Source organism: Pezoporus wallicus, unplaced genomic scaffold (genome assembly GCF_028554395.1).
Source record: "Pezoporus wallicus isolate ANWC-B61680 ecotype Strahan unplaced genomic scaffold, APGP_CSIRO_Pwel_v1 scaffold_2584, whole genome shotgun sequence".
NCBI lineage: Eukaryota > Metazoa > Chordata > Aves > Psittaciformes > Psittacidae > Pezoporus > Pezoporus wallicus.
The window spans coordinates 12437464-12462327 of record NW_026642851.1 but is presented as its reverse complement, the minus strand read 5'-3'; the positions used below and the strand labels follow the sequence as shown (position 1 = coordinate 12462327).

General features: G+C 40.9%; 1 protein-coding gene across 13 annotated transcripts in view; it reads left to right on the top strand.

The window, feature by feature from the left end:
* Positions 1 to 7172, top strand: part of EPC1 (enhancer of polycomb homolog 1) — a 71969-nt gene extending 64797 nt beyond the window's left edge. For 5 of the 13 annotated variants that reach the window (XM_057432868.1, XM_057432869.1, XM_057432865.1 and 2 more), the window contains 5 exons: positions 3335 to 3453; positions 3535 to 3621; positions 4259 to 4400; positions 4521 to 4887; positions 5831 to 7172. In XM_057432868.1, the coding sequence (XP_057288851.1) occupies positions 3335 to 3453; positions 3535 to 3621; positions 4259 to 4400; positions 4521 to 4887; positions 5831 to 5903 (788 nt within the window). In that variant the 3' untranslated portion in view covers positions 5904 to 7172. Of the gene's footprint in view, positions 1 to 3106; positions 3315 to 3334; positions 3454 to 3502; positions 3622 to 4258; positions 4401 to 4520; positions 4888 to 5830 lie in introns of those variants that run through there. The other 8 variants (XM_057432867.1, XM_057432866.1, XM_057432864.1 and 5 more) reach the window with 3 other exon arrangements.
* Positions 7173 to 24864: the final 17692 nt, after the last annotated feature.

Sequence of the window (24864 nt, the reverse complement as noted above, 5' to 3'; positions counted from 1 at the left end):
CCAACTCTTCCAACTCTCAGCCTGTCTTCATAGGGGAGGTGCTCCAGCCCTCATGTCATCTTGATACAGACTGTACTCTGAGAGCAGTGTTAGTGAGCAGAATACATAGTGGCTTTTAATGGAAGAGGAATAAAGTATGCTGTATCCTAATTTGCAGGTCTTCAGAAGAAATAATAATCGATCAGTAGTAATGCATTCAGTAAAGCCTTCAATGTAGTGCTGTTTCAGCATGGAGAGGGAAGAGCTGTCTTACGTAATTACAATCTATACTCTCTTCTGGTGTGTAAGCATCTGGGTATGCTGTGAAATGGAGTGTTAGATTATTTTAGGAGGCTGTATCTTGCAGCAGTCCTTTAATGGGCAGTGTTGTGTTGTCTAAATTGGATGGAACTGTTTAATTCAGAATCTCCCAGTAAATCTCTGGTAGTGTTTTTAAACAGTATTTTGAAATGTCTAGTAGGCTTTTACCTATAGTAAGGTAAACAGCAAAAACATTGCAGAATGTTTTAACCTAAATTGGAAAACTTGAAATAAATTGTTCTTGAGTGTATTTTCAGACATGATGGGTAAATGGCCATTTCCATGATACTTTCAAGGTCTTCTTTTGTATTTGGATATTTGAGCAGAAGTAAGAGGAGCAGTTTGAATATAGATGAGGGTGGTGGTCATGTAAGTGTTCTTTTGTCACTTGTTTACTTTGAGAGCTGTATAACTGTTCTTATAGCAGGGGGAAACTTAGAGCTGTAAGGGTCACAGAGTACTTATACTGATGCACAGTTTGAAAAATACAGTTAGTCTTAATGTCCCAGAAAGAAGGGGGAGCACTTAAAGGCTGTCCTAAGTAATGGCTATCCTAAAATACACAGCTTGTCTCAAGAAACTCTGTATCTCCTGTTTTTCAAAAAAAAAAACCGATTACTTTGGAGATGGTTAAACCAACACAGGTGGCTGTGCTTGCAGCTCTTTTTTTCATAGCTAAAATCTGACATATGCTCAAGGCTTGAAAACTGAAAATATCTGTTAATAAATTTACTTAATCAAATGGACAAAAGTGAGATGGTTATGATGATGGAAATTTTAATTCAGGCAAAGATGGTGGTATAACATATCCTTTTTTGCCCATTTCTCTCTTTCAGTCTGTAAGTTATCTTTATTTACATCACTTATGCAACCTATTCCTAAGCAGTATAGAATCGTAGAATCATAGAATGGTTTGGGTTGGAAAGGACCTTAAGATCATCTAGTTTCAACCCCCTGCCATGGGCAGGGGCACCTTCCACTAGACCAGGTTGCCTAAGGCTCTCCCCAACCTGGCCTTGAACAATGCCAGGGATGGAGAATTTACCGTGTCTGTTATCATACATAATTGTGTCATACTGTAGAATATAATACCTAACTAATAATACATGAAACTTTCTATGCCATTGGCACTCTGTTGGCTAAATCATTCCACTTTTAAATTTTAGGGGTTTTAAAAAAACAATCACTACTAACTAATCAGTATAAAGGAAACATCTATCAGTAGCAGAACTGTACATGGATTTTTCTCCCTTTATTACATACTATTCCACTTTCTACGTGTTTATGTGCTGAAGCTTTCTTGCTCTAACTAATGTGTTTGGTGACAGTTAAGAAAATCAAAAGGGCTTTTAGTTTATATAAAGTAGATTTAAAATTTAAACATCCACATCCTGAATATTTGGTTTAAAAATTACAGTTTTAGGTTTGGTTTGGTTTTTTTTTATTAGTGAAGGCATTTGTGAATGGTGTTACTACTAAGCTATTCCCCTAGGAATAACTTTAAAACATGAAGAAGTAAAGGAAGTTGAAACGAGATTTCATGAGCATTGGGAAATAATTTGCCACTTAAAGCAACATAGATAAGTGCTACATCCCTACTTGCTGATGTATATTATTTACAGAAAATTAGTAACTTGAATGTAACAGATGAATAAAACTTTATAACTTCAAGTACTCAGATGGCAAAGTGCTGGTAATAAATCAGTGCTATTTCCAGTACAGGCTAGAAGAATTTGGAGCAGTGTTTAAAAATAAATAAAACCAAATATCACAAATACACTGGGAAAATGCATGCTCAGCAGTGTTTGCTCTGTTTCTTTACAGACACTAATTCTTTTTTTGGTTAGCCGATTGTATTGATTTGTTATTCCAGTTTACACGTAAGGTACAATTGCTCTTCAGAATCCAGAATCTCGTTGTGTCCAGAAGCAGGAGATGATCATAGCTTTGATAGAAACAGATTTTCTTGAGGCAGACAAGCCTGAAGAGGTAAATTAACCAAAAAAAAAATTTTTGAATTGCAGGATTCAAGTGATTTGTTGCCAAACAGTAGCAGACTTCCCCAAAAGTGCACTTTCCACTGCAGTCTGTGAATACTGTTTACAGAGCTTACTTGAGAGCATTTTATGTGAAGATAAAATTGAAGGAAAAACAGGTGTATCCTACGCAGAATTTGCGAGGGGATTCACATTTCAGCCTTGGTTCAGTTTTAAATTGAAAACAGGCTTCCTTTCTTTTTGGGTAAAACATTTTACGAAGTTAATCAATGAATTAATGAGTCCCCACCACCGGGCATCCCCTTGTGAATCTGTACGATTAATGCTGGGTTTATCAATTTTACAATTGTGGGCAAGCTGGAAGAATTCTCATTGATTTTTGATGCACTATTGGGTCACCTTTCAAAGGTTTAAGAGATAAGCATATAGTTCTGTCAAATTCTGTGTTGGAGTTGTTTGTACACATGTGATTAAAACCAAAAAAACGCTGCACTGTCATAGCCTGCACAGTTGGAGGCATGCCAAATTTTATGTTTCTGACTAAACTTAAACATAAATCTTAATTTTAGGTATTCGCTACCATCAGAACACTGTCTGTGAGGGCTGAAAGCCTGCAATGGCCAAGCTTTGCACATTAGCCTACTTTAGTAATAATACGGATACTGTCATGTCACAAAGTGAAAACAGTGATGCCATTTCTACCTGTAGTTTCTTTTTAATCGGTCATTACAGAGTTCTGCCGGTTTTGATTGTGTTTTGGTTCCCTCCTCCCCCTCCCTTTTTATTATCTTGAGCTGAAAGCAGCAGAGCATTTACAGCCTATATACTGAAAATCAGCTTAAAAAGGGAAGACTTGAACAAAAATTTCCAGGACGATGATAGCCTTTTTGTCATAAAGGTGCATTAAGGCTCTTAGGTTCTTGCTGTGGTGTATTATTATTTTATTAGTATTATTTAGGATTAAAAAATAGATGTGTTTATATACACAGCATCTACTTATTTTGATATAGTATTTTCTCATTTTATATTTTGTTCAGCATTTACAGCCGAACAATACCAGCAACATCAGCAGCAACTGGCACTAATGCAGAAACAGCAGCTTGCACAAATTCATCAACAGCAAGCAAATAGTAATTCTTCTGCCAACACATCACAGGTGAGGGATTTGTCTGTGCTATGATTTATCCCTCATTGTTTCCCACCAGGGTTCATCTCTAATTGTCAACTGTTGCCATAGAACCTTGAAACTAACCAACAGGAAAGTGGCTTTCGCCTGAATCTACATCATAGCCATTCTGTAAAGTGTTTAGAAGGGACACTGCAGGTGAGTGTAGCAGGCATTGCCTCTGCTCCCTCTTAAACAAACAAAAAAGATGGGTCAGGTCAACTAATGACCTTTTCAAAGCCTAATAAATATGAATTGCAGAGATCTCCAGCCATGTCATTATCCTCTTGATAGTGGGGGATTTCTAGAGAAGGGTTTTTAGTTAATAACTAAAGCTAACTCCTAAATATGTTCTCTATACAGCTCTGGAAGTGTCTAATATTCATAAACGTATAGTGATTACAGTGGTGATGGACCACATACAAGGGTTCAGAGGTTGTTTGAAATCTGAGCCTCTTGAGTCTCTGAATATGGTTTAGAATTTCATGAAACCAAGTTGACCTGTGAAACAGTGTTCCATAGAACTTTGAAAATAAGTCTGTATTTTAAATAGTTGGGGATTTTCTTCTCTGTTGTTATAATGGACCTAAAAGTGCATGATTAAAAAAATGACAGTTCAGATTTTAGTTAGTTTTACCAAATGCCGACAGTTTGGTCTGAGAGAATGACTGGGCCACATTTCTGTCTTACATGTATTGATTTTTGTTTTACTAGTTTGTGTGTAGCTTTAAAATGGGGAGAGTACTGACTCTTGGAAGCCTCAATCACATATATTTGCCACCATTGTTTTTTTTAGGGTTTTGTTTCCAAGACACTGGATTCTGTTAGTGCTCAATTTGCTGCTTCAGCTTTGGTTACATCAGAACAACTGATGGGATTCAAAATGAAGGATGACGTGGTGCTTGGAATTGGGGTGAATGGCATTCTTCAAGCCTCAGGTATGCAGCTATTCAGTGGAATTTGATTGCATTCTGGTGTTTAAAGTGGAGTTATGTCTGTCTGGAGTTGAGTATTTTCTGAAAAAAATGAGCTTAATCTTTTCTGTTCCTCTTTTGCAGGAGTGTACAAGGGCTTACACCTCAGCAGTGCTACACCTACAGCACTTGTCCATACAAGTTCTTCATCAACAGCAGGTTCAGCCTTGTTACAGCCTTCAAATATAACGCAGACTTCAAGTTCCCACAGTGCACTGAGTCACCAAGTAACTGCTGCCAATTCTGCAACAACTCAGGTTCTGATTGGGAACAACATCCGATTAACTGTACCCTCATCAGTTGCCACTGTAAACTCTATTACCACACTCAATGCACGACATATACCTAGGACTTTAAGTGCTGTTCCATCATCTGCCTTAAAGCTGGCTGCAGCAACAAATTGTCAGGTGCCCAAGGTTCCAGCTTCCTCCTCTGTGGATTCAGTACCAAGGTAAGGTTTTTGTGATATCTGGTCTTTATTTTGCTTGATAAATATATTTATAATAAATACCAGTTGTATTAGATGAGGCTGGCTTAAATTAACACTGTGTATGATGGTGGTCAGAAGGGTTACTTGGGGAGGAATACAAGGACAGACTTCTACACTGATAGTTTTTGAGGATGTTCTGCTAGCCACCAGATCAAAAATAAGCATTAACTCAAAAGTGAAACTGATGATCTGCTAATACTATACCATATAAAAATTCTCCATTGTTGAGTACAGTTTTTGGCTCTGAACTTTCCCAAAATTAAATCTCTGTCTGCCTTTAAAAGTAATTCTGCCAGGAATGAATGTAGGGTGGAGTTGGTCTGCCTGCATTCAGAGACATTTCTGTAATTTGAACTCTGCAGAAGACTCAAGAGGACAAGTTGTATTTTGTGAGAAAAGCACGTTACATTCTTTAGGTAAAATAATAATTTTCATTTCAAAATTACCATTACTAATTTGTCATCTTCATTGCTTTAAGATATTTGGCTAGAAGATGAATTAAAATAGATTCAACAGGAAGTCAGTTAAGTGTTTCTTTGGATAATTCCAGATTTTGTAGCTGGTGACTTCAGCAGCAGCTTTTTATTGCATTTTTTGTTATTACTTTATCACAAACTTTGATGCTTAGAACGCCTCCCCCCCCCCGTTTCCACTATGACATGGTGCTTTATGGGGAGATTTTACAGCGTGGCAAACGTTCAGGGTAGTCATTGCTGCGAGTTAAGGACACAGTAAATCTGGAAGTATAAGATGAGTGTATTTCATGGTCTCTTTGCTTTTTTCAGTTTAATGCTTTTGCTGCATTTTAACAGCTCTCCAGTAGTGATAGGCAGTTGTCTGGGGAGTAGTTTTTGCTGTCTTCTCACAGTCTTTTTAATTTACTTATTTCACATTCTCTCAACAGGGAAAACCATGAAACGGAGAAGCCAGCACTGAACAATATAGCGGACAATACAGTAGCAATGGAGGTGACGTAGTTTCCATAGGAGTGGAACTACGGCCTTGGGAACTTGTTTAGGTGCTATGCATCAGTAGCATTTTGAATGCAAGGGGTGATGGAATGCCGCACATTGCGTTTCCATGGCAGCTGTGGGGACTTGACAGCAATGCACATCTCTCATGCTTTGGTTTTTCTTTTCTTACTGTTAATAGGAAAGAATCAACATCTGTAAATTAACAATACAGCAATTATCTGTACAGTACTGCATATTTGTAATACCCTTGTATATATGTTACTTGAATACAGAACTGTTCATTTGTGATGCTTTGCACTTGGGGAGGGGGGAGGGAGGGAAACAAACTGCAACAAAGTAAGAGTGTGAGATGTGAGATTGTATAGAGATGAAAAAGTGTCATCACATCATGTGCATGGTGCGGAACCTGCTGTTTTATCTATTTATTGTGCCGTGTTTACAGTTTTTTGTACACTGTACCTTCATTGGTTCCTGTGCTGTAGTAAATGTGTTAGGTAGCTGTGGACTCCTTGGTATTTTGTAAATGGTATAACATAACTTGGTTCCCCTCTGGGTCCCTGAGTTTTCTGTGTATCATGTGAAAAATGGTGACATACATACAGAATTTTTTAAAAAGGCATCAGTTGAAGAATGGGGAATGTACTGTTTAATGGGGATCTTCCTGTTTGAGTATCGCAAGACAAGTAACAAGCTAATAATGAAGTCTCAATTCTCCCATCCTAGCTTGTCCACAGGCATGTGGGCAGTTTCTGGTACTTAAAGCACTAAGGTTATGTTGCTGCTCCCCTCGTTAGTCCCATTTCCTTGCACACCAAAAAGTGTTAGTATGCAAATGGAGTCCTTACAACTGGAGTTTTTTATGTTGTCTTGCCCTTTTTGAAGACATTGTATTTTTTTATTGTATTACTGTTTTTAAGACTTCATTCTTTACTTGTTCTTAAGAAAAAGGATATAAGGGAGAAGAATGCAGTAATTGCTGTACGTGTATCATCATTCCAGTTTCTAAAACAGCCAGCTTTTTTCCTTTTAAGATTCTCCAGAAGGCTGCAAGGCCAGAACCACAACTATCGGGTGCCTTCCTTTGGAAATATTTGCCCTCTCTTCTGTGAAGAGAATGGTACTTAACAGACTACTATTAGTGCTTTGTCAGTACCGAAGTCTGAATGCCCACTCCAATGGCATACATTATCCTTAAGGTTTTTAATCCCACCTGGAAAAATTGTGACAGAACTCTCACAAAATAAACCCAGGGCATTACATGTTGACAAAAAAGTGTGGTTGTGTTTTCTTAAAGTTCTTCAGTAATTCCTGCTTTTATCCAAAGGATTTGATCTTTTGAGGTTGCCATCCTTACAGTTTAGAGAGGAAGAGTAATGACTGTGTGATGACAGCTGTCAAGAATTTTACCAATGATAACACTAAAGACAGTTTGATACTTTTGTGGAAAACTGAGTTACTAGAAGGGTATCACACAAAAGTGGTAAGGCAGTTACTGGGAAGACTTTTTCAAAGTTGCCTGTTGAGAATCGCAAAAGGAAATGTGACTTCCACGGGGCAAGGAAAAGCCATTTTTATACATGTGTGTCCTGTCTGCCACAGAAAAGTAGAGTTTTTCTGATAAAGAGCATCTCATCATCTGATTCAGCTTACATGTCCTAAGATAAAATTGTTCTTTCGTAGTGCTATTATGTCATAATAGCTGTTTTATAAGTCTGTTCCTTACTGTTTGATAATTGATACCAATGTTGAATATTTAAGTCATTATCCTGCCTTATCTCTAAGACCTTAGACCAGAAAGACTGAAGTAATTTTTTGGTACACAGCATTCGGCCAGGGGGTAAGCAAGAGCACACGTTTGCTGTGACTCTTTTGTAAGAGGGCTGTTAGTCTGCTGCATCTTTAAGTGATGCGGAACAGTCCGAGTAAGTGCCTCATCTTCTACAGAAGACTTGAACATACAGCAGAAAAGAATGACAGATAAATTTTATACATGTCCTCTTGGTTTCAAGCAAAAAACCTGTTCCCTAGTGATAATCATGCTAATGCTTGATCAAAAATGCATGTGGGAGTAGGTTATTAGTCCTACAATTATTAGTCCAACACTACTACTTACCTTTCTCTGGCTAAAGGCACAAATTAAGACCTAAAACTCAAGTCTTGCCCTAAGAACTGATTACCTGCAGTTCCTTTAATTTCTTTACAGCCCCTTTGTTGCACTAGAACATTAGATGCATCTTTGCCTCTTGCATTCTCCTCCCTTGAAAACAGAAGGAATAGTTGATGCTGTTTTGTAGTGTGACCACACAGCTGGAGGAAGGAAAGTTACACTGGAGAGGACCTTTTCTGGAAGGAAGTGTGAGGTGAAGGGCAGTGCCACTGAGTTCCAGATGACTGGTTTTACCCTCTCATTAGTTGCTGTTGTCTTTTGAAAATTAAGGTTAAGGATGTGGCTGCCATCTGGGTGGTTTGTTACTGCATTGCTGAGAATACAAAAATACACAAAGTTTCTGAATGCAGGAAAATTAGATTGCCATATAGCAAAAACTCTGTGGAAAAAAAGAGCTAATAAATAATGCTATGTGGAATGTGCATGAAAAGGTAATGACTCGTAGATTTTGGGAGTTTTCTTAAGGCTTACCTATGAGGAACCACTAGATGCAGGTAAACAAATGGCAGAATGCACAGCTGGAGCAGTGGATTCCAGAAGTGCCGGTTGTCCATAGGGTATGGCATAATACAGGTGCATTAGCCAGACAGAAAAGACCCCCAGTGTTACCAACAGGTGATGGAAGATTGCTGCTTCAGGAAGAGCAGTGGTGGAAGCAGGCTGTGTAAGCTCTTGGATAGCTAAAACTGCAAATGTCCTTGTGCTCTGCTTAAGGGACAGCGGGAGTCCATACTGATGAAAACAGTGCAGAGCAAAATAGTGTGCTCTGCGATATCACCGTTTGTCTTTCAGTGAGTATTTTGTGTCAGTGTTTTCTGTTTGTGTATGACAGCTCACTGTGAGGGGTGGCCGGACATGAAAAACTTTTTCTATGAGTGTGCCTTGGGGAATGAGTGTGCCTGGCATATTGGCATTTCAGAAGGATTAATAAATCTATTGCTTCTTGAGTTAGAGAAGGTAACCAAGTGTCCTGAGGAGGCTCTGCAGAGGCAGTATTGTGACCTTTCAAGTACTTAAAATGATGGCAGGACAAGGAGTAATCATTTTCAAGTAAAAGAGAGGAGATCGAGGCTGGATATGAGGGAAAAAAATTTATGGTGAGGGTTGTGAAGCACTGGCACAGGTTGCCCAGAGAGAAGGTGGATGCACCATCCCTGGAGACATTCAGGGCCAGGCTGGATGTGGTTCTGAGCAACCAGATCTAGTCGAAGATGTCCCTTTTCGTTGCAGAGGGGTTAGACTAGATGAGCTTTAAGGTTCTTTCCAACCGAAACTATTCTGTGATTTTGTAGTTTGTTGTTTTTGTTGTTTTGGGGTTTTGGTTTTGTTTGGTTGTTTTGTTGTCCTTTTGTTGGTTGTTGGTTTGTTGTTTTTTTTTTTTGGGGGGGGGGGGCGGCAAAGGTTTTCCAAGAAGTAAATAAATCTCCCAAGGGAAGAAAGGGAAAATTGAGAGTATGTCTATTAGGGAAGTAATTTATAGGAAATAACTTCATCAGGAATGGGAGAAAGCCAGGACTGAGTGAAGGAGCACTGACTGTTGATCCGCATCAGGAGGAAGAGGGAAGAAACAAGCAAACCTGCTGTTGGTTGGTTCTGTTCAGATTGCTCTGAACTGTGGGTAAAGGCAGTAGTTCAAGTAAGTAGTAAGCTTCAGTAATCTACAAGAATGAGGCTGTAGGATGAAAATGTCCTAAGGAATTAGTGAGGCAGGCCTGTCGCTGCTGATCCGGGTCATGCAGTTCAATTCTGTAAAACAAGTCAAATCAAAAATAGCCCCAGTGCCGGAAGTGCAGAGCAGCTGGATGCGTTGGCCTGTTTGTGCCGTGGAGCCGGGGCGCGAGTTGTTCAGAGGGATTGCCAGGAAGGGGAAGGAATGATTTGCTTCTGGCGGAAACCTGCGGATCTGATGCAGGTCTTGGGTAATTTGAACGTGGTTACTGCGGGTCACCAGGTAGGGAGCAGCTATGAACGGAGGGCAGCAATTGGCTACCCTGAGTGACGCCCATGTTCCTCAGCGTTAGGTGGCGGTGTACAACAACACGGGAGGCAATGCTATTCGGGGGTTGGGAGCAGGGCTAGAAACTCGGCTATAACTCTTCAGTGTAACTGCGGCTATTTTTTTCAGTAAAGATTGGTGAAAGGATGTATTTTAGAATTAACTGTTCTTCCTTCCCCATGTTGGGTTAGTGGGATGTGCTGCACCCTCACATGCATTACCTTCTTATGCATGCAACAGCAAAGCCACCCACACCCTAATTTCTGTTAAAACTTTTATAGTTTCTCGTCCTGTTTTAACCCATCTGCTGAAGACATTAAAAGGAGGTATGTGCCTTCCCAGTGTAGAGAGCTCCTCTGTCAGAGCTGGAGTTACTACCACAGGGACATAAGGAACAATTCCCATTCCAGTTTATAAATGGTGTGTTAACCTGTATCTAGGTATTGTCTAGAACTGGCATTTAGCAAGTGCTAGTAATGGGCTGGTTGGGAAGAAGCTAAAAACCAGTGGGGTTCTGATGAAGCTACTGAAGTGCTACATTGCTGGTTTAAAATTAGTTTTTCAAGGATTTCTTCTGTTTCACAGTGTAAGCATTTTCAAATGTTTGCGTACTGAAGTCATCCATCCTGGCTGTAAGCTACTGATCTGTGACTCGGTGCTCATGGTGACAGGGGAGCAGCCTCCAGGCTTGCTGGAGGCTGATTACATCCATTTATTTTACAAGTCCTTCTCAAATCTAGTGTAAGCGTAATTTATGATGATTTTGTTTCCCATACCTTTTGGAGATGGGATTGCATAGGTATTTGTGGGATGTAATTGCTGACCTTGCCATGCTGAGCCTGTGCTGTCAGTAGCCAAGGAGTACTGTTAACATTGCAGAGCTTGTATGCTGTTTACTGACTTTTCTAGTAGTGGGATGCAATGACTTAACAGTGGTAAAAATACATTCTTTTTCTCTAGGTTCCATTGCGATTTCCACTTTCCCAATGTCTATTCAAGTGCTTAAGCAATTCAGGCCTCTTTGGTGCTAACAGACCTCCACTGATCATAGCACTGGACAACAACATGAGCAAAGTGTTTCAATACCATTCAGCCAGAGATGATGCTTAGTATGTTAGGTGTTCCTTTCAAATCCCTGTCTCTTTTGTTACACCCCTGCTGTAAAAGTAGCTGTGGGCTATAGCTTGATTGGCTGGTTTTATGTGGCAGAGCTGTCCGTGCCATAACCGGCATTTTTTTGATTCAGTAGAAGGCAGGTTTGATGAGAGATGGGAGACCTTTACACCAGTCCTCTCTCATCAGCACTGTATATCAGGTCTTCAGGGATTATAAACCAGCGGCACTGATACAGATAAAATACTTTTACTGAAGTCTCCAGAATTATATCCTCTCATTTGTGGTTTTCAGTGCATCGCCAGTGTAAATCAGTCTGTAGCTGTCAGTAATACTTGCTTAGCTGATGTTTCTGTTCTTCAAAGATTGGTTCATGAAGCAGAATTGTAGAGAAGCAGCCAAACCAGTTAATAGGGGCAGTGTCATCTATCTGCTAGTTCTCTGGCACAAAGCTACTCTTGACTTCTCTGGCTTCTGGGAGATGGTACTTCTAGGGGTGTCCCAACAAGGGGTTTATTCTAGAGATACTTGGTTTTTAAAAAGCTTTAATTTTCTATGTAGTGCATTTGTTGGAAAGATACTTGCAAAAAAGTAAACCCCTGTTAATACAAAATTTATTGAAGTATAATAACCCCATAAATCCTTTTGGAAGTGCAAGACCCAAACCTAAAAAGGCAGCAGCTCACAGGAAAGAAAGCAGATTAAAACCCTGCAGCTAACACAAAAGAAAACCAGAGTTTACAGAGATACTTTACAGGTCAGGTACCATTGTACAGAAAATCAATAATATGCCAAGAATTTGGTGTCCCTTACAGGAGTGACCTGTCACTAACTTGACACTTAACCACTGTTCCCATGGGTACTTTTCTGTTTGTGGGTACCTGCTCAGCAACCATAGCCATCCTTGAGATGCTTCCTTGAGACAACAGTCACCTTCAGAGCTGGAGATACGGTGGAGGGGCAGCAGACAACAATACAAAAGTAACTTCCAGTGACTCAAGCCTTAGATAATGTTCCTATTTTCTTAATGCTTCCCAGAGAGATACAGACTGATCCTGCTTCAGCTATTTGTCCTCTGCCCAATCTCACTGCCAGGCCAGCAGGCAGACTGCCTTCAGGTTCCCGAAAATTCCACAGCACATTCGGTATCCCAGCTGGCAACTAAGCACCATGCAGCTGCTCACTCACTGTCCCCATCGGGGTGGGGGAGAGAACTCGCAAGTTGAGATAAAGGCAGTTCAACTGGTAAAGCAAAAGCTGCAAGCACAAGCAAAGCAAAACAAGGAATCCATTCTCCACGTCCCATGGGCAGGCAGGTGCTCAGCCATCTCTAGGAGAGCAGGGCTCCATCACGTGTAATGGTTACGTGGGAAGAAAAATGCCAACGCTCCAAACATCCCCTCCCCTTCCTTCTTCTTCCAGCTTTACATGATGAGCGCGATGCCATGTAAGACAGGATATCCCTTGGGGTCAGCTGTCCTGGCTATGTCTCCTCACAAGTTCTTGTGCATTCCCAGCCTCCTTGCTGGTGGCGTGACTTCAGGGGCAGAAAAGGTCTTGAGGCTGAGTAAAGCAGTGCTCAACAGTAATGGAAACCTTCCTCTGCTATGAACCACTGTTTCCAGCACAAATCCAGAACATAGCCCCATGCAAGCTACCATGGAGAAAATTAACTCTATCCCAGCCAATACCAGCACACTGAGACTCTCCGAAAGTTTTCCAGTGTGCCCTTAAATAATCCATTTGTTCTTCTCTGTAATAACATGCAGAGCATGTGTCAGTTTACTCATGATAAGCTTTAAGATAGAGAGTTGCTTAGAATTGTAAGCTTGAAAAATGGAATAAAGTTATAACCACAGAAAGCAACAGCATGCACCATTAGAAGTCTTATTTAAAGCTTCTCAGGTGCTGCTTGTATCTTGGCTGAGTTGGCATCATGAGCCAGCACAGATCTGGCCTGAAATCTTAACCTTGCATCCCTCCCAGCTCTACTTCTCAGCTGACTGCTGGTTTCCCTCAGAGCTGTCACTCCGGCCGGCCAGGCCTTCTCCCTTCCTCCCTGCCAACCGTTGTGCTGAGATACCACCAAGTAAATCACTGCGTGCTTTCCCTCCTGCCTCTTTTTTTTCTGATCAATACTTGTTATTTCTTAAAAAGAGCATGCTTTTGACTTCAGCTTAGTTTGCAATTGGAGCAGCTTATTTACAGCTCTGCATCTTGGGTAGCTGAAATAAATGAGGCAAGAAGAGACAAGATTAACAGGAAAGCTAAAATCATTCCTCTGTATGGGTGTCAGGAAAGAGTTGTGGTCTCACGGTTCACAACAAGCCAACTTTCAGAAGTAATTCATTGCATACAGACCAAGCACACCACCAAGGGCTCCTGCCAAACCACGGTAGCAGATAAGCGTGTCAGGAGCAGCAGCAGTGTGTCTGACAGTGCAAAATGTCCTGCCTGGCTTGCAGTTAGTGATGGGGCAGGCGTTGTAATGAAGATCTGCACTCATTTGCTGTGAGTTTATTCATGGGAGTAAAAACTTTAATGTGCTTCTTTTCACAGGTAGCGGTAGGGGCTCTGTGACAGTGTTTGGCACAGGTTCAGTTGCTACCAGAGCACTGCAGCCACCATTCACAGGGATCAGTGCTGCACTGAAGGATTCAGAGGAAAGCTGTGGGAGTATCCAAAATTCTATACACACTTAGTGAGAGCCACAGAGCCTAGCTTGTTACACTCAGTGTGCTGTGGATAGCTGGGCACAATCTCCAAGTGCCTACACAGAGACCAGTGGCAGGACAATAGAAGGCCCTTTAAGCTACCAGAAAACATATAATTTACCACATATGATCATTTATGTTTACAAATACCAAGGGTTTGGTGGACTGCAGCTCCTAGTAGTGTTTAAATTAGGACTGGCTGTTCTTCAAAAGGAACCATGGATTAGGTTAGAGAAGATTTGAGGGCAGCCCAGTGGTATGCATAATGCAGCAGAACCTGGTACCCAGTGACAGCACCAGAGGCCATGCTCACAGGCTGAAACACAGGAGTTTCCCTCTGGACATCAGGAAACACTTTTTCACTGTGAGGATGACTAAGCACTAGCACAGGGCTGCCCAGGGAGGCGGTGGAGTCTCTGTCCTTGGAGATCTATGTGGTCCTAGGCAACCTACTCTAGGGCTTGGGCTAGGTAACTCCCAGAGGTCTCTTACAACATCACTCATTCTGTGATCTTTCCTGGCTTCAGGATCTATTGACAGAACTCAGAGCATGTCATTATTCCCTACTCAATTTCTTTCTTATTTTCATGAAATCAGCAGCAGTATAGTACAGATTCCCATAACACAAACATGCATAACAGACAGCAGGAATTCAGTTTCAATAGGTTCCGGTCTGGCTGCTGATTACCTTCCAAAAATCACTATTCTGCTCTCATGCTGCTCTTGGTTAAGACTTGAACTTTAAATAATTGTTGGTGAATCCAGGGCAATTTGTGGATGAGTTAATAAGATAAAATTACTATTATCCCTCATAAGCCTGGTACCCAACTTCAGCAATCAAAAGTATGATTTCAATATCTGTAAACATTCCTTATATAATTAATGTAGTATGTGATTATTTTGTGGCACAAAAAAATGTGTAAGCTGTGCTAGAAAAACAGATGGAAGGGTGTTGCTTCTATTGACATCATACATGGATTTTGTTTGCTATATATGACCAATTTCTTTGAAAATTACTCTATATGGCTGAAAAATAAGCTATGCTTTACACTGAGTAAAGATTAAGATTAAAAATTAATTACTTTGAAAACAACATTATCAAAACTAGCTTCTTTATCATATATTTACTCAGTAATTAGAGGTGTTAAGATCTTTTTATGGGTTCCCGTTGTGTTTGTAAGGTTGGTCTTGGCTACAAACCCTTTCATAACAAACCCGGTTAAAAGTTAAATATGGTTTGGGGCCAGCACAGAATATAAATATACATTTGCTGATATCAGTACTACTTCTGTCTCATTTCAGAAAGTTCTTTACAGCTTAAGGATTCCCCATGTTTCAAATGCAATCTTGCTTAACTCTGGGGGAGGAAGGTGGTCCTGGTACAAGGTCAGCAGGAGCAGAGCTGTGAGAAGGCAGAGGGAGCAGCTATTTGTCAAAGGAATAACCTGTGTCCCTGGGGAATGGATTTTACTGTGTTTGAATTCACTAAGAACTGAAGCCAAGAGCAGCTTTCAGAAGCAAGAGCCAATCTGTGGAAGGACCAGAGATTCCTGGCCTTCACCTGGGAGCTCTGGCTGGTCATGGACGCAAGGTACAACTTCTGAGGAACAAACCTTGCTAGGTTACAGCTCCCTGTTAACTCCAGAGCTCACCCTTCAAATGAAATCAGTCAAATGAAATAGCATCACGTTGGAATACCTCTGCTTACAGAGACCAAGGAGGCATAGTTATCTTCCCAGAGTGTGCACTGGCTTCCAGGGGTTCTTCTGAATGCATCTCTCTTGCAGCCTGTGTCCTTTCCTGTGAGCCATGGAGGTTGCTACATCCAGCTATGTTGTTCATAAAGGAGCAACTGTCGCCCGGTCTCCACTTTTTAGTATTGTGACTGATCTATGCAGAACATACAGTTTGCGTAAAATAAAGTACTGAAGTAAATGAGAGCTACGACTGTGAGCCAGGATCTTCTGAGCTTCAGCTGAAGGCATCACAAGGTTTCCCTTTATAGTGCTGGATTAGTGCCTCACCTCTGCTACATTTCCTTTTTCAGTGAATTCATTTTCAGTGAAATGAATGCAGTGCTATTGCTCACATGAGAAAAGTAACTGTTGTTTAAACCTGGAAACTGCTGTTAACTTAAAAAGTGCTTCAGGTTTAGCACTAAAGAAAGATTTTACTGATTTCACTGTGTGGGCACACTGCAATGAAGTCAGTTTTGCTTGCAAGAGTAAACTATACTGTAGAAGTAGCATAGCAGTGACAGAAAAGACTTCAGCTGGAGCCACCCTCCCAAGAAAATCCCAGCCCTTGGCTGGCCTTGGCAGCTGTCACCCTTGTGTCTCGGTGTACAGACACTACATAAGCAATGGAGAAACCTCATAGTTTTGAACTTCAAGATAAAAGCAATCCTTATTTACTGTTACACCCAGTGACTGCTGTGCACAGGAAGAGCATGATTATAAAAATACAGTTAGGACAAGTCTTGCAAGTCTTCCCTACCTGACTGTAGCAGGATATATGCTGCCTTCACTGGATTAGATAAAATGCAGCCATGCCCCTGCAGCAACACAGAACAGACCATACCTTCATACAGTTTGTGCAGATTCCAGACGTCACTTCCAGGGGCAGAGTCAGGGTCTTGGGAGCTCTGATGGGCCTCTCCAGGTTCCTGTAGGACCTGCAGGCTCAGAGAATTCCCCTCTCAGTCAGGGCATTTCCAATAGAACACAAGCAACAACTGTTTCCACACCAGGTAGTTTTGATAGACAATCTCTTATAGGATGAAAAAACCCCTGTTATTGGTTAGTCATCATCATTCTTTGAGCCATAGGGCTTGGTTTGCTCAGTTGAACAGCGTATCTTGTCCCATGTGACACTTGGGTATTCCCAACATAACCCACACCAAGCTGACAGATGCGACACGACCTACAGGAGACCTGTGCTGTTCTGGAGTGGCAGCTGAAGGCCAGTCTGGCTGCCTTAAGACATTTGCATTTAGGCATTTGAATCCCTTCTGTGGTGCTTGAACATCTGAATACGTAGGTGAACAGAGGCAGTCCAGTAGCCACCCTCCTCCCCTCACTGAGCTACGGGTTCTGGCTGAGGCAGCGGGTGGCAGAGGCTTCACTCCGCCCTGAATGGGCATGAGGAGGGCAGGGTCTGAACATGCCTAGAGCTGCTGGTAAGTCATATTTCTTTGCTCCACTGATCAGAGGAGCCTGTCTCTGCAGTAACAAGCTATTGCACCAAATTCAAGCCCCTCAGCTGTGAAGCCTTGAGGCTACATTGCAGCAGACAGCTGTAAGTCCGGAGCAGGAAGCACTTACTACTTTTGTATAAAACGTACACACGGTCAGCAAAAGGACAGTTCCAGATAAGATTAAAGTCGATGCAGCTTGGGAGGCAGGACAGTATTTAATCATCAGAACTACAGCAGAAGACATAAACTCAGTTTTTCAATCCGTCAGAGACACACATTAAAGGAAACGGCTGCAATGAATCCCCCCCCATTTCTGACCAACACTTTTATAATGCATTTGGAGTTTTCTAGTCCCTCCTCCCAAGGGCAACATATAGGCTTGCAATATTTTAAAGTAACATCAAGGACATAATGTTCCAGTTCCACATCCCCGCTGTATCAATTAACTTGAGTGACTTGGAAAGCTTACCTTGAGGTTGTGTACAGAATGTTGACATTAAAAAACAAAATGCTGCCAGCATTTGTTGAAGTGCCAAAATGAAAGTGCTTTGTTGAGGCTCACCCCAGCCACCTCATTGTTCCCATTCTATCTGACAGGAAGATCAGAAAGTGTCTGGGTGATTCTCCACCCTTTCCTCATTTTCCCTGCAGGGGAGCATGAGATCAGCAGCTTTCTCCTTTTGTCCATTTTGGTCCCCTGCATGGCTGCCATTTGTTTTGATTTATTAGAATTTATTTTCTTAAATAGGAAAAGATTTATGGGCTATAATGCGGGGACACCTGCAGGCTCAGGCAGCTGTCTCTTGAACCCCCCCTACACCAGGTCTACTCTACAGAATCATTTAGAGCACTTTTAGGTTTCTTCTCTGAATTGTGTTATAGACATTTTCTCCTGACTGTAGAGGCAGCACAGGGAGATTAACCTGGCTGGGTTAAAGAAAGCCTTTGTGAATACCACTGCAGTGACTAGCAGCTTTATAGTTGCTGATTTGTTATTCCAAAATTAACGATGTCTCTGAAAGTAGGCAGTGTTAGTGGTATAGAAACATTTACATACAGCTCCCAGCTACCTTGTAAACATTCAAAGACCGAAGTCCATTAGTGCTAGGAAATAAATTTCCTGCTTATAACATATATTTATAAGAAACACAAATGGCAGCCAGAAGCAAGAATTGGGTTCTCTGACAGATTTAAAAGATATTTCAACAAAATAGGAAGCACGGTTTGGATAAGTACACCATCAGTTACTGTAACTAGTGGGGCTGTTACCTGTTTTAGAGAGTTTGGTCACCATTCCAAGTCAACTTCTTTTAATCCGTAAAGTTTTTGGCAATGTCAAATGACAAACCATGTCTATTTATTTCCTCATGTAAAATCAGGAATTAAATGTTTACCTATCAAACCCACAAGTACCAGCCATTAAAAAAACCCTTGTGGTGTAGAATTGCTTTTGATAAATCTTCCTGTGCTTTACTCGTGCTAATTCTGATGTCTCAGTTATGAGTCCCTTGCTTTCCCAGCAGTATAGCAAATGGGCTAATGACATAAACTGAATGGGGTAAGAGCTTCTGGCCATGAGCTAATTCACACTGTTCAAGGCAAGAGAGGCCAAAAAGAAAAGTGCTGGGCCCAAGGTAGCCACTGCTGTGGTAGTACAATGTGTACTTCTGCAGAATAATAAAATTAAAGAACTTAAGGTCAAATCAATCCCCAGCTGTAAATACTTTAACAACGCTTATTTGGTACATCTAACTTCAGAGTGAAAAAAGGGTGATATTTCCATTATGATTCATTTTTGCAGCCTCAGGGGTACCTGTCACTGCTACCCCATATTGCTTGTTTCATAGATTCGCTTTATTTTTTATCTTATTTCCAACTTTTCAATATTATTTCCAACTTTTATCTTATTTCCAGTGACTGGAAAGTCATTTTTACTATTCTCTCAAACCTGCTAAGGAACATAGCCTGCATATGCAGGGTAATCTGAAGAGATTAGCAAAAATTGGCAAATTTCCAACTGCTAAACTTTTCTCTGTTCATCTGCACTTGGTTCTACTGTAACGGTTGGCTTCCATTCTCACCATTTTATACTCCTTCCTTCCCTCCCTGGTAGATAGCCACCCTACACATGGGGATTTAAGCAGAAAGAGAAGCAAGGCAAACTTTCCACCCTCTGGTTGTACCAACAGTTCCTGTAATGAGCAGGGAAGTTGTGTTCTCCACAGCAGTGCCTACAACTCTCTCTGTGGGTTTAGTGGATTCCATGTGCATGCCATTAGGGATTGCCCTAATCTTCAGCTACATGAAGGAGAGAGAATTCACCTTGTAATCCATATATAGCAAAAGCCTTTCAACACACCTCTGTAGTGCAACTGAATACATTTAGCATTTCAATACCAAATACTAAAGTTCAGAGACCAGGCATTACGTATGTTACTGCCCTAAACTGGGAATGGGTTACAGAGAGGAACTGTAAGCAAAAAGGTCAAGCAATAAGGAACAAAATAGTGCCTCTTCATAAAAGCTAGTTTAGTCTACTATGATTGTATCAAAACAGCCAAAACAGAAAAGAATAAGAGACATTGCTTCTGTGAAATTTCTCCCCATCATATACCCGAAGGAGCCAGGGTAACATAGTAAAGAACAGGAACAGCTGGTATTCCCCAGAAATAAAGCTCTGAAACCCTTCTGGTCAATGTTTCCTCATTTGATTATTTTCTCACATGAATGTTCAATGTTGCTAGAACGTGTTAAGATTTTGAGACCATCCCTCAAATGCAGAGTACCCAACTGGATCTGCATAAATTAGCAATTACATCAAATTAGCATCATATTTTCAAATTCTATATCCAGTTTACATGTGTTTATCTAGCAAAGCAAATTAGGCTTTATATGTCTAAGCATCTAATTTACATGTGCAATCAAATATGTAAATACTCATGGTCTCAAATGCATTTCCTTTCTTATTATGATATATGGGAGACTGAATTGTTCCTGGTTGAAAGTTTCACCCTTCATTTTGGCCATATAAACATGTCTAGGGCAGATGTAGCAGATGTGATACAGCAGCTTGATATTAACTTGTATTTTAACATTACCCAGCACTTCCAAAGACGTGATCTCTGTTCAGTTCCCTGAAACTTCAGCTATTCAGAGTGATGTTTCTCACAGTAACTACCGATAATATAATTTCTTGGCTATTTTAACAAGTATGCTTTACTTGGATCAAGACTATCTCTATTATGGGCATCTGACAGTGCAACATGCAAAAGAAATATTGACCTCACTGCAGGGTTGACTTTCATTTAAGGGGAACCTGAGTAGAGTCTTCAGTGGGTGACCACAAAGCACACTGAAAAACTCAGGTTCCCTTCTTTCCTCCCTTCAAGCCCTTAGAACGTAAACACACTGTCTCAGGAAATGACACATCCAGTATGTCTCAGTAGACAACTACCACTTGAGAAGGGAAAAACTGTTGTACCACCAGAAAAGGGAGGATTAACTTAGGGGCATGGAAGGACCCACAGTGGTGGTTCAGGCTGCAGCAGATGCGGAAAAGTCAAAAGCTTCTTGGAGGCAAAAGAGAGGATTTCTCACTCACTGGATCAAAACCACTCTGGTCACTGTCACTGAAGCTAATGTCCTGTGCTGCTTCCACACTGTGTGGATTTTACTGGAACTTCAGACGTGAGTGCTAGCACCCACCTGAGAAGCAGATCTTTGAAAACACTGATTGTAGATAATTTTGGTAAGATTTTAAAGCGATTTTCACTCTATATATTATCTACAGTATGTGCAGGACATGAGCACAAGATTCAGGGGTCAGACTAAAACTTCATGCCCAAGAAAGCAGCTAGTCTCCATAAAAGTCTGAGATGATCAGATGGCATATATACAAATGGACCAGGATCATGGCTTTTTCATGGCAATAGAGCAGATCAGTGCACTAGGTTACCACTTTCTGCAGACATCAACAATCACACTGCCAAATCCCAGCTCCGCAACATAAGGTATCACAGTCCAGTTCTTGAGAGTGCGTAAGAAATCACACTTGCTAAACTGGCCTTCTATTTTATCAAGTCTCTGGGGTAAACTAGCTTTTATCATCAAAGAATTCAAGTTGAAAAAATACTCAGTTTAATGTGTTTGATTGTATAATTGAGGCTATAGATAAAGTGGGATCAAATCGACTAAACAAAGGCACTTCCATGTCCAGTAATATTTTCTAAGCATAAAGATGACATCATCTTAGAAGTAATCTTAGTTCTAGAGATATGTATTTCATAAGGCTTGGAAGTTTGTATTCTATTTATAATTGTGCGTCTCAGTGTGATAAACCTGTCTCTTAAAGTATGCTCATACACAGACGAAGTAAACCAGCCACTTCCAAAATCAGAATAGAGCACAGATAATACAGCACAGATAGATCTGAAGTTTGTAATCTTTTGTGAGTTCAAAGCTTGTTTTATTCTTCAGAGCATTTCATTTGTGGTCCGTTGATATCAGCAGTAGAGCAAACATAACTTTCCATTTCAAAAAATGCCCAATTTAAAGCTCAAAACATTTGGTTCATTACTATGGGAATAACTGTTGCTTTAGCATAGGAAATTGTGATACAGAGTTAGAATCAATGGTGTGGTTTAGTATTTTGTTGGCAATATGGTCAAAATGAAGGATTTCACAAGAAAAACTTCCCAGGTTTTGTTTGATTTAACATTTTGCTCTAGAGAAAATTAGTATCATTTGTACCTTGAAAAATAAAGCATAAGCTAAGGTTTAGGAAGCGTATTAGAGTTTCCCCATCAAGAAATCATACATCCCATTCTTCATTTCCATAAACAGCTTCTTTATTTTTAGGAGCTGGCAGGAAGGGACTAATGCACCAGCAAATGCTCCTGCATGTTTGTGAGCACTAAGGTAGCCTTGATGGCCACAATAACCATTGCACCCCAGGGTCATGCTGGCAAATGAAAGAGTGCAGAGTCCTTTCTGCAGAAGGCTTGTGTCATTGTGTGTGGTTTGGGGAGGAGCGGTAGGAGGAGAAGATTGCCCCAGGATGAGAAGATGGATGTGGGTAAACACTGAACAATCCTTGAGAATGGAAATTAACAGCCTCTGTTGCAGTTTCCCTGGCGCCGATGGTCTTCCTGCTGGAGCACAGCCTTTGGCAAGCCACTGGGGTAAGCAGTTTGTCAGACTGCTAGTCTTGGTGCTTTGGAGAAATGCCTGACTGTGGCTGGTGAAAGCAATCAGATGCCATCAGCCAAACCCACTTTCAGGCATTCTTTATATCTAGTACATCAAACTGTCCTTGTTTCTCTCATGGATCAGTCCTTCGAAGCTACTCACCAATCACTGACTCTTTTTTTTTCCTGCTGTTCGTCCACTGGTCCAGGTTGCCTATTGTCCTTCTGGTTTTTGCTGTTGTTTCTCTTGACATAGGCAAAATTGATAGAGTTAAGGTGTCTGGTTTAAAGACTTGTGAAGGCTCAGAAGCACTGCAGTGGCATACAGAGACTTGCCTTGGGGTTATTTGTCTGCTTTGCAACACAGCCCAAAGCTTTGTAACAAAGGACATCTTTTAGCAGGAAAGCACACAGTTGATCTCAAGCCAGGTTCTGACAGACATGGATCATCATTATCACAAAACCCATCACCACAACGGCAATTAACTCAGACCTTTGTAAGCAGACACAAGAGGTTTGGTCAGTGAGACAGTCTCAGTCTTCGGAAAAAAAAAAAGTGCTTCAGTGCTCTGCATTGAAGATGAGGTTTCTAACAGAGCCAACACAGGATGTGATAGCTCCCTTTCAATGGGAATCTGCATTTTCGTTTTCCACCTCAAATTCAGTGGTACTAAAGTAATCTTGCACCTTTGCAGCTATAGGAAAAAAAAATGTTTTACATAAGCAAAGGCACCAAAAAATGGGTTGATACACTAAATCCAGTTATATAATCACCTTCTTGCTGATGGTCTCAAAAAAACCTTCCCACAGAGTAAGTCAAGTGGTGACAAACATGATTTCTCAGGGGCATAACACCTTTCATTTCTTGTAAATCAGAGTGACAAGCAAATTCTCCATAGAGGAGAAGTGGGCTCAGCAGAGATCCACAGAAAGAGACAAGAAACAAGACAAGGAAAATAACATGCACAGAAACTCTACCTAATACTGAAGTACCAGAAAACAAAATTATTTAATTGGGATTAGGACCCACTTTGCATACCACACTCCATGCTGAATTTCTAATGAGAATGGGAGAAATCTTGCTAACCCTTGGGCACTTTACAATGCTACCAGTGATGATCCTGGTGCAGACTGAAAGAATTTGTATGCCTGTGGCATGTCTCAGCAGCAAGAACAATTTGGCTGAAGATGCTCAATGTCTTCAGGTCCTGTGGATACTCGAGGAATTTTACCTTTTGGTTATGCTTGGCCTAATAGACATTATGATGAAACTATTTGACTAGGATTAGGCGCAGAAGATAACTCAGCTGGTAACTTTCCATCTTCTCAGGAACATTAAGCTCATTCCCTGAAATAAATTGCTCGTTCAGTCTCATACATCGCTGGGGCTAAACACCCCTTTACAGTAAGATGGAAAAAGACAGATTCATCAGCAACCACAGAGACCAGGCCCAAAATAATTCAGCAGAGATTAGGCCTTAAATTGGCACAGTGCCTGGGAGTGAATTATATCCATGCCACTAGACTTAGTGGCCCTCCTCATATGGCACTAACTATATATTCCTGCAGTGACTTAGTATCTGGCTCCATTTTTTTACTTTTTTTCCTTAAATATTTTCAAAATACCAGTACTGTAACTATTAGAAAATTTCTAGTAATGGCATGTTTGGCAGCCAGAAGGCTCAACTCTCTAACGTAGTTTTGTTTTTAGGCCTCTCTCTGCTAGTCATTTTAGATCATTTTGCTGTTCTCATTCTTCCCACTCTTATTTCCTGGTACAAACTTCTATCATTTCAATGTGAACATGGTTGGCCAAATCTCAGGCTTGAGAAGACTTCAGTGAAAGTTCAGGAAAGGGAAATGTGCTCAGAAAAGCAGACCAGGGATCTTTAGATCTGCTTCCTGCTTTTGTTAACTTGCAATTACCACCTTGTATTTGAAGAATAGATCTTGCCATATGCTTCTACTGGTCCAGTCCTTAGGCTGAACTCAAGCAATCAAAAAAATCAAGACAGGCTGAAAACAAGTAAAACTCTCACAGATTGTGCCCTCTTGCTCTGAGCCAGTGAAGTGTACGCTTCACAGTTTTTCAAAGGTTGAGGCATGCTTCTTAGCAAGAAAATCCCTGAAAGTGAAAATTCCCACATAGCTGAAAGATTCCAAGAATCCGTTGGAGAGAAGAACCCAGTGTTGCAAATCTTATTGTGAACTGGGGGCAGCTGCTAACATTCAGATTGCAGGAACCCAGAACCTTGCTGAGCCTGGAATGTTTTGCTTATTTGTGCTATGTACAATGACCACTACAGGCAATGTCTAGCCCATCTCCATCCATTGAAATATAACATGACTGCTGTTACAAGTCAGCAATAGTGGGTTTCTGTCAGTTTATAGATAGGTCTCTTGAAGGACAGCTGGTTTTGGCTTTTGGTCAACAGCCAGCATTCACTGAAAGCTCTATGTGATCAGTTTTTAGTAAAATGGCTGAGGAGGTTACCCATCCTGTTCTCAGTGCACATGATTTTTACCGCCGAATGCATGACCACATTGGCAGTATAAGCAAGCTCCAGCAGAAAAAGACTGAAAGGCTACGGA